Source organism: Delphinapterus leucas, chromosome X, assembly GCF_059928025.1.
Source record: "Delphinapterus leucas isolate spDelLeu-1000000601 "Yukka" chromosome X, BTC_Dleu_Yukka2, whole genome shotgun sequence".
In the NCBI taxonomy this organism is placed as follows: domain Eukaryota; kingdom Metazoa; phylum Chordata; class Mammalia; order Artiodactyla; family Monodontidae; genus Delphinapterus; species Delphinapterus leucas.
This window is the reverse complement of record NC_143150.1, coordinates 116,358,482-116,368,981: the sequence shown is the minus strand read 5'-3', so window position 1 is coordinate 116,368,981 and position 10,500 is coordinate 116,358,482. Positions and strand designations below refer to the sequence as shown.

Here is a 10,500-nt window from a genome sequence, read left to right as displayed (position 1 = left end):
AACGTCATTAGAAGGGATTAAAATTTGAGGTAAGAATTTACTTTACAAAATTACCTGTAAAGTTTAATCTAGTTTTTAATAGCTTAAATGATACGTACACCAAAAACAAGCTTTCTTAACGTTAATAAGTCAGGGTTTTAGAAGACATTTTTAGGGGACTGCCCTGGTGGCACAGTGGTTAAGAATCCGCCTGCCAATGCAGGGGACATGGGTTCGAGCCCTGGTCTGGGAAGATCCCAGATCCCGTGGAGCAACTAAGCCCACGAGCCACAACTACTGAGCCCGTGTGCCACAACTACTGAAGCCCACGCGCCTGGAGCCCATGTTCTGCAACAAGAGAAGCCACTGCAATGAGAAGCCTGCACACTACAATGAAGAGTAGCCCCTGCTCGCCACAACTAGAGAAAGCCCACACGCGGCAACGAAGACCCAGTGCCGCCAAAAATAAATAAATAAATAGACAGATAAAAGACATTTTTAGCTTCCTGAGAATAGGATTCTATCCCATGCCCTCTAAAATACGTAAACTTGAATGTCATACAAACTGCAAACACATGTTAAACATGGATGTGACTATCTGCAAAGGTTGAATATACATAAATAAAATATTATCTCAGCTACCAAAAAGATAAAGCTCAGGAAAAAAGACTAATAAAAAATAGCAACAGTTAGTTGACACTAAATATATATGAGCAGTGTTATTATGAACGAATTTTTCTTACTTTTACATACTATTCTAAGTGAATTTAAATCATATGTAATTATAAATTATTAGAAATCAATAATTTTTATTAAAAAGTTAACACAACACATAAATAAGCTTATCCACATTGATGATGTGGGAGGGACACAGGCAGTAAAATCCCTCTGGACTAAGGAGAAGTAGGTAGCCCTTGGAGGTAAAGATTGTTTACATGAATTTTTAGTAACAGATACACAATGGATAGGATATTCTTACCACTTTTTTTTAAAAAATGGCTTTATTTTATAAAAATGATACAATGTTCATTATATTCAACCAGAATACAGAAAAGCACAAAGAGTCACTCATAATCCCACCACTTAAAAAACCATCTGTGTTAACAGTGGGTGGGCATATGTCCTGACCTCTCTATTCATGTACAGACACTACTGATGGTGAAAACTGATATACTTTTTATCTTTAAAAGTTTTAGTTAACTTTATTTGAATGCTACAGAAAAAAATTAGAAATGAAACTGAAGGTGCTGCTCAACTTCAGATTAATATTTTTTCATCATAAGGTCTACTGGTTCCTAAAAGACCTAAGTAAGCCAGTGATTCTCAAACTCTTGAGCGAGCATCTGAATTCCCTGGAGGGCTTGTTAAAACAGACTTCTGGGGACTTCCCTGGTGGCACAGTGGTTAAGAATCTGCCTGCCAATGCAGGGGACACGGGTTCGAGCCCTGGTCCGGGAAGATCCCACATGCCGCGGAACAGCTAAGCCCGTGCGCCAGAACTGCTGAGTCTGCGCTCTAGAGCCCGTGAGCCACAACTACTGAGCCCACATGCCACAACTACTGAAGCCCGCGTGCCTGGAGCCTGTGCTCCGCAACAAGAGAAGCCACTGCAATGAGAGGCCTGAGCACCACAATGAAGAGTGGCCCCCGCTCACTGCAACCAGGAAAAACCCGCGCGCAGCAACAAAAGACCAAACACAGCCATCCATCCATCCATCCATCCATCCATCCATCCATACATACATACATAATATCCGTTTTTAAAAAAACCAGACTGTGCTGGGCCCCACCCCCCGAGCTTCTGATTCAGTAGGTCAGGGGTGGGGCCAAGAATCTGCATTTCTAACAAGTTCACGGGTGATGCTGATGTTGCTGGTTGGGGAACCATACTTTGAGAACCACTGCATTAAGGTCAAGAAAAAGACTGAAAAACTTAAGGTTGGACACTACGTTTTTTTCTATTTTATATGATACACTCTTAGACACCATAACTTGACATGACACCTGCCCATGAAAGATGAGGTGGTTAGTTCTTAGAATTCATCCCATTTTCCCCTACCCCACCTCACCCCGCCTCCACCATGTCCCGACTGATTAACGTGCTTCCATTTTTGTCACGATTTATAACATTTACATTCTATTCTACATCTCTGATTCCTCAGTTTTAAAACCTTAGTTGTATATTTTAACGGATTCAGAGCTAATAACCATTCCTTTTGGTGGGACTTCGTTGGGGAACCTGGTATCCTCTCTCGTCTAGGTTCCCATTAAGTGTCCAGAACTGGTGCTCACTGGACCAAAAGGTGTATCTTATCCTGTGACCTTTGGCTTCCCCAGGCTGCTCTGCAACCCAGAGAACACCTTGTCCTGGTGAATCTTTCCCCTTTCCCTGAAGTCCTGAGAAAGAAGCAAAGCCCTCACCTTCCCAAGGATTTTCCTTGACTCTCCTCTGTATGACCTGGTCACTGCACCAGTCCCTTTGTACATACCATGGTTCCACATCACTCCAGTTTCTTTGCTCAGTGCTACTTAAGGGGTGGAGGGGGGCTGCAAGTCACACCTCACCTTGCTGCATTGGCATCTTCTCCGTGCTTCCTTGTTCGGTTGCTGCTGGCGAATCTGTGGCTGCCGGTTACTGAGTTTGCCAGATAACAGAAAAGGAGAGTTTCTGATCCAGCTTTACTTTTCCTGCTTCCTTCCACCTGAAAGTATCCCCATCCTTTTTCTAAAAACTACTGAAAAATGTAGGATTTATTGGGTAAAAGATGGTCCACATGATGCATCTACATAAATTATTATAATGTAAATATAATAGTTTTTTCCAACAGAAAAAAATGTATCCTCCAAAATATTTATAGTAGTTTTATCTGTGATAAGATTATGGCTGATTTTTTAAAAACTGAAATTTACACTGACATAATCGTAGATTTACATGTAGCTATAAGAAATAATCCGGAGATCCCATGTATGCTTTACCCAATTTCCCCCAACCCATCAAATTTTAAAACCAGCAAAACCACCAATGGAATAGTGCCTCTTGAGGTCTGTGAAACCAGTAAGAAAGAAATGTGACCAGGGGATGCTCAATCAGGAATGCCAGTTTCTCTCTCAACCTTTAGTATATTATGTTCGGTATAGCACTTCACACTATAGGTTGCAGTTCTTTGTTTTTGTGAATGTCTTCCCCAACAGTCGATTAGGTGTCTCAGAGCAGGAACTGTGTCTTATTACCTTTGTCTTCCAGGGCCAGAGAAGGGCCTACCACACAGAGGAGGAAGGTGAGAAGGCAATGATATGTGACTTATCAAAATAACTTTTCTTCTGAAGTCTTACACATTCAAGAATTCAAATTCTTTCCCGTCAATAAAAAGTGCTATGGATAACCTTTTGTTCAACCTCCACACAAAAATTAGATATTTAATTCCTAATAGACATAGTCTATTTGTTACTCATTCATGCAACTAATATTTAATGAGTTCCTACCATTTGTCAAGTAGGATGCTGGCAGCTGGGAATGCTATGGTGAACAAGACAGACATGGTCCCTCTCCTTATTTTATACTTTAAATTATAAAGCAAGCCCTTCTTTTTAGCCATTAGATCTTATGCACTCAATATTTTCTAAATACATCCATGCTACAAATAGGTATTTTGCAAATAACATGCTTTTTGCATTTTGAGACAGTACCAAAAGTATATTCAAATATGCCTAAATAGGAAACCGGTTGTGGAATGATTAATATTGAATCAACCATTTTACCCTTAAGTGCTACAGTAAGTAAAAATAGAGCTAGAGAACCAACTTTGTTTAGTCAGTTACATTTTTTTTTCTTTTTTTGGCCGTGCCGCACCGTGCCGTGCCCAGCACCATGTGGGATCTTAGTTCCCTTACCAGGGATCAAACCTGCGTCCCCTGCATTGGGAGTGCAGAGTCTTAACCACTGGACCACCAGGGAAGTCCCCAAGTTACATTTCTATGTTTAATGTCCATTTTCCCTATCAGGCTGTACGTACCATAAAGGCGGGCTCTATGTGTCTTGTTCTCTTGTTCATTGCTATAATTTTAGCACAGAATCTGTGCAATAAATATGCATTAACCTAATGATGAACTATTCGAGGTTTATAACTGTTCCTCAGAGTATGGGAATAAATGAAATAATTTTTTTTTAAATTTAAGGCAGATGTTATGGGTACTTAACACAATACAAAGTTGTCATACTGCTGTGTGCATGCATTTTTTTCTTGCCATAAGTGGAATGTAAAAAAAAAAACCTGACCTATAGAGACAGTACACAGCATAAGACAGGCCATCCATCTAAATTTATTACCCAATTTTAATGCATCAAGCACTCTTGCCCCCTTACTGCTGACCCACTAAGGAAATGGCTACTCTATCTTTTAAAGGCATGTTTAAAAAATTAAACGTTTGCAATAAGATTTTTCATAATCCAGTCATGAAAAAGTTAAGTTCTTACCAGATTTTGATGCAGAAAGTTCTGTCTTTGTAAGTGCAAAACAGTGGTTTAAATATCAACAGTTCCTACCAAGGGCTGTAATTCTCACACGAAATTAAAATAATGTTCTCACAAACTGGCAAGTAGCTGCTTCAAGCAGAAGGAGCAACAGTATTTTATTTAATTACAATTAAACATTTCACAAAAGTTTAATTGGGAATGTATATGTACTGTTAAGCAGAACACAGAAAACATAAAGAAATAAGGTATTGAGACCTAAAATATCATTTAAAATCCTACCAATGTTATCTTACACATAGTAGGTACTCAATACAACTGAACTGAAAATAAACACTTTATAATATGTGCTTGCAAAATGTGTAATGCTGTAGTAGTAAAGTACAATTTCTGAATATGAGATTTTGTCTGTCAGTTTTTTTAAAAGCCTTTAAAAATATGATATGCATGAGCTTACCCTGAGGGAAAGTAAGATGGAATACAGATTATAAAATCTTTATGTATTTTCCACAATAGCATTTTGAAGTTGGAAAAGAGAAAATAGTTGTGGAAAAAAACTGAACGAACCAATTACTCAAAATTCAGTACACTCATAAGTACCTGATGGAAAATTTGAAGCACCTTTTCTTACGTCTTCTTATGTCATAATATGAAATGTATGAATTATATAGACCTTGATCTTCAGAAGCTTAAGAAAACTTCAAGTTGTAAGCCAAAATGTCATCAGAAAAAGAAAAATCTGGTATAAAAATTGCTACGTAAGGCCACTTTAAAGTTCTTTCATGTACAGACACTATACAATTCAGGTACTTTTGTTTTTGTTTTTATTACATAAGCAAAACTTTCAACATAGAAACGTCTGGATATAACTCAGTTCTCTATGAAACCATGCTCAGAGAAAAATGCATCAACAAATAATGCCCTTTTGAGACTTTTTGCAAAAGAAGCTGTAGTTAATACAACTTTTAAATTGAATACTGTAATTTAAAAGCAATTGTTAAGGGTAAAAAAGTTGCAGCATTCCACTACGGAAAAATAAAGTTATTTTATCAAGATAGTTACAGTATTAGTGCTTTAGTGCCAATTCTAACTCTTGACAAAAAGATGCTCCCAAATATCATCCTGTAGTGTCATTTCCACTTGTAACAATTCCAGATTAGATTGCTGGGGCAATGTTTGTATATTCCTATTGAGAGAAAACAGAAGAAATACAGACTTCAAAAGAAGCATTGGTTAAAACATCTGAGCTAGAGTTTTGTTTACATTGCAATTTTCAAAATATTTTAATTAATGTATTACCACTTGCACTCAAGATCCCCACAAAGCTATATGGATTCCCAAAGACACAAAGTAACAACAAAACACATCAACGCGGATATCAAATGATAAGTCAGTAGGACAAAAAATATATATGGCACTTGATAGGCTGGTATTAGTAAGCTAATGAAAACAGCACTCTGCTATTTGGGCGAGTTTCACTGGGGACATCACTGACAAAAACTCAAGACTCTTAAACCGTAGTCCCTCAAGAACAGAGCCTGATGTGACACACGCACAACCTCAAATGGGTACTTTATCTTTGTCATCATATGGTACCTAATTCTAAAACTATATGGACTCTTCTAGCATGACTGGTAACAGCAGAGAAAGCTATTAGAGGGGGGAAAGCTTTCCTGCTTTTGGATGGTTACCTACAATGTACGAAGATGTATGGCTTCAATAAACACAGGAAAAGGAATTCACAATAACAATAAGACTATGATTAAAGGATAACAAATGTGAATTCTATACTGTGATGCTATGCAAAATGTTAAATTACCAATCACAAACTGGACATAAGACCATGCAACTAATAAAAGAGCAAAAATGGTAGAATGACATGTTTTTCTGGGACATTAAAAAACTTATTAATACATATATCCTTACCTTTTACTAGGATCTTACATTATTAAAACTGAAAGAAATTTAAAAGTTGATTTATTTTTTGGCACTTATATTAGTATGGAAACGTTTAATTCCAAACAAAAACAGTACTGAAGAAAATTCTTCTATTTTGGTTAATGAAATGTTCAAAATACATGCATATATATTTTTGTCAACATCACTCCTTTAAACAGAGCCAGAATACATTGTATCCTATTTCTTTACTCATTATATAATATAAACATCATTTACATTGATCTTCAAATAAAATATCTGTTGCCTACTAACAAATGTAAAAGGAAACGCTAACTATAATAATTCTGAAAAACTTTTTCAACGGAAATATCTTGTTTATAAAAATGTGGAATTATTCTGAATCACATTCACCCTTGACATGGCTTCTTCTACACTATCTCTCGTATTGATCCCTGCATTCTTCCAATTATTTGAAAACCTATTATAAGCAGAATGCTGAACTAGACATACGAGCATCACCCTCCCCTAGGTTTTCATAACTTGACACTTGAGTCAACTGCTTCCTTGTTGATCTTCCTGCACCTCGCCTCCTCCCAGAACCTGCTCACCCAGCCACCAGCCTCAAACACCACTTTCTCCTTCTCAGTCTAGGAAGATGTCCTACTTTCACCACATCACATCCTCTACATTCTACCCAGATTTCGAGGTCCTCTATAATTTGCATACCCCTGTCTCTACCCAACTCCACATTCTACTCCCAAAAATGGACCTTTGGCTGTAGGCCATTCTAAGTCCTGCTCTCCATGACTCAGCTTACAACCTACCTCTTTGGTGAAGAGAGTAGAAATCACAGTACTTAGCGTACATTCCCTGACCATTTCTAACACACTGATCCTTTCCACCTCTCTGTAGGCACTTACCATCTGTGAAAATAAGCTCTTCAAAAATATGGCTGTGCAGAAAAGAGTTAATATAGCATACCTGACCGCTATCGTTTGAAAGGTCTGATTGTAAGGTTGGCCCTTGGCTGGCATCTAAGAACTTAGATTTCAGGATGGTTTCCACCACTGATGAGTGCATAAATTGTGCAAACAACATGGTCTATGCTGAACATCTGCTTTCTTGCTGAGTCTGGAATGTGGTATGTGCCTGGCAGGGGGTGCCTATGTGACCAGCGCTGGGCGTTGAGTCTCTAACGAGCCTCCCTGGTTGGCAACATTTCACGCGTGTTGTCGCAGCTCGCTGCTGGGGGACTCAGGCACATCCTGTGTGACTCCACTGGGAGGGGACTCTTGGAAAGCTGCACCTGGTGTCCTCTGGACTCGCCCGTGCACCAATTCCCCATGCTGATTGTGCTGTGCAGCCTTCCGCTGGAACATCTCAGCTACGAGCGCCACCACATGCTGAGTCCTCTGAATCCTCCTAGCGAATCACTGAACCCGGGGTGGTCTTGGGGACCCCTGACACAATTGCTGCCGTTCACTAACTTTTTAGAGCTATGGATGGGTGTGTGTGTATGTGTCTGTGTGTGTATGATTAGATTAGATTCCATTCAACAAGCATTTTTAAAGACAGACCATATGAAAGGTAATGGGGGAGACGTGACGCTAATGAGGTACCCTCTGTGAAGGAGTTGATCAACTATTTGGGGAAATAGGAAGGTAAACAGCAACAGTTAGAGACCAAATGAAACAAGAGCTAAAGAGGGGGCTTTGGTAAGGCTTTACAGTGGATCATAAAAGGAAAGCAGGGTTTAATAAGAAAAGGATGGGGATCAGGAGGCTATTTCTAGCCAAGAGAACGTCAGGAACAAAGATAGAAATACATGAAAACGGGCTTCCGTGGTGGCGCAGTGGTTAAGAATCCGCCTGCCAATGCAGGGGACACGGGTTCGAGCCCTGGTCTGGGAAGGTCCCACATGCCGCGGAGCAACTAAGCCCGTGCTCCACAACTACTGAGCCTGCGCTCTAGAGCCTGCGAGCCACAGCTACTGAGACCGTGTGCCACAACTACTGAAGCCTGTGCACCTAGAGCCCGTGCTCCGCAACAAGAGAAGCCACCGCAATGAGAAGCCTGCGCACCGCAACGAAGAGTAGCCCCCGCTCACCACAACTAGAGAAAACCTGCGGGCAGCAACGGAGACCCAATGTAGCCAAAAATAAAAGAAATAAAATTTTTAAAAATACATGAAAACATATATTATGCTCCAAAAAACAGAGGGTGCATGGAAAAATGTGGTTAGAAAGGCAGCTTAGGGCTGGACCTGGCTAACAAGTCTGGTCTCTTTTTTTTATAGGCAACAGATTCCTTGGAAGGTGTCTGCACAAGAGTGATATGACTCAGACTGTGTTTTGGGACAATAACTGTGTTACTAGTGAAGGGACGGAATAAGCAAATCACAGGAGGCAAGGGAGCAAGTTAGAGGCTGCTAAGATTCCCCAAGCAGACCAGGAATACCTACGAATGTAGCACACAGTAAAGGTGGCATTTTCAATCAGTGGGGAAAGGACAAATTACCCAATAAGCAGTGTTAGAAAAATTGACTATCTACTGAGAAAAAAATCAGATCCTGCCCTTATATTGTATCGTTAAAACAAATTCTAAAAGGAACAAGTATTTATATGTTGAAAAAAGTAACCATAAAACCACTTAAAGGAAACACACTAAGGAATTTTAATAAGCACAAACATGATATGAAATCTAAAAGCCATACAGGATTAACTTGACAGGTTCATGAAAATTGACAAGTTCTGTAATGTAAAAGCCACCATAAACAGCCAACTAACATGAAATAAATAGGAGCAAAATATATGATAGGTTAATACCCTCAGTAAATCAAGAGCTCTTAAAAATCAGTAAGAAAAAGTACCAACCCTCAACAGAAACACTGGTAAAACATAGAACTAAGGAAATTGAGGGAAGAAATACAAATGACACATAACATATAAAAAATATGTTTGCATCATTAATAACTGAAGAAAGGCAAATGAGAACTATCTCCTGCTATTAAACTGACAACAGAAAATAAAGATTAATAATGTGGAGTGCTGGCTAGGGTGCAGGTAAACAGGAACTTTCATGTACTTCTGGTAAGAACAAAAATGAGTAAAAAGGGAGCTATGGCAAGGTACCAAAATGTCAATGTGCACAGTGGTTTAACGGAAATAATGAAAACCTGTAAACTATCCTGAAGTCATCAACAGACGCTTGGTTAAGTAAGTCAGTAATCATCAAATTGGTTTACACATACCCTTAGCAGTATATGAAGACTTTCCAGTGAGTATGTGGGTACAGACAGTTTGGAGGGAATCAATTTCCAGATCTTCAAATTCTCAATGTTTGCTTTCCAAAATAACCCGCCTGTACAATCGGTTAAGGCTGATTCCCTACCTCCCACTTTTATACTAGGAAGATACACCTTCTCATCCTGAATCTTAGTACTTTGCATTACCTGGGGACCCCCCCAAAAGACGGGGAAATTGGAAATACTGGTGATGGTGCCAAGAAAGTGAACCAACCCTAGCAGCTAGTAATAAATAGCATACTTCTGCAAGTCGGATGCTTTCCATTTCTTTGCTTTCGTTTAATTGTAGGAGGACAAAATCAAGCTGTCAGTAAAAGAACATTCAAAATACTTTTTGAGGATAGATCACTAAGTGACTTTTTGGCCTATAATTCAGAGTGAGTCCAAAGAACGGAGTGGCATTGCTATAATAAAAGTTCTTTCATTCCCATCTATACAATCATATAAACAAGGTTTCTCAGGACTTACATTTATAAAAAGAAAAAATGGAATTGATAATTGAACACTATTATTCTACTACTAATAGGTAATATTTATCTATGAATACCCAAACTAATTGAAAAGAGAAATGCATTTCCAATAAAACTTTTATCTGATCAATACTTAACAAAATCTGTAATACATTTACGTTATTTTGATCAACTGTAATGGTCATTCAGTCCAGAGAAATATTTAACACCTAAGAGTCACAGAAATCTATTAATATTATGTGTCAAATTTGATTTGGTGAGCAATAAAAGACTTTCAAAGATAAAAATCTATGGAGCAAACAGAATGGAATCCAAATTCAAGGCCAAAAAAAAGGAATGATGTAAAATTTCCCACTTGTTAAAAGAGCTCGTCTGCG

At 38.7% G+C, this 10,500-nt stretch overlaps 1 protein-coding gene across 23 annotated transcripts in view; it reads right to left on the bottom strand.

Annotated features, from left to right (window-relative positions):
- Nucleotides 1-4,569: 4,569 nt before the first annotated feature.
- The window catches only part of BCLAF3 (BCLAF1 and THRAP3 family member 3), a 78,286-nt gene continuing 72,355 nt past the window's right edge, over nt 4,570-10,500 (bottom strand). For all 23 annotated transcript variants that reach the window (XM_089904714.1, XM_089904702.1, XM_089904712.1 and 20 more), the window contains one exon: nt 4,570-5,636. In XM_089904714.1, coding sequence (XP_089760840.1) covers nt 5,607-5,636 — 30 coding nt within the window. In that variant the 3' untranslated portion in view covers nt 4,570-5,606. The remainder of the gene's footprint in view (nt 5,637-10,500) is intronic.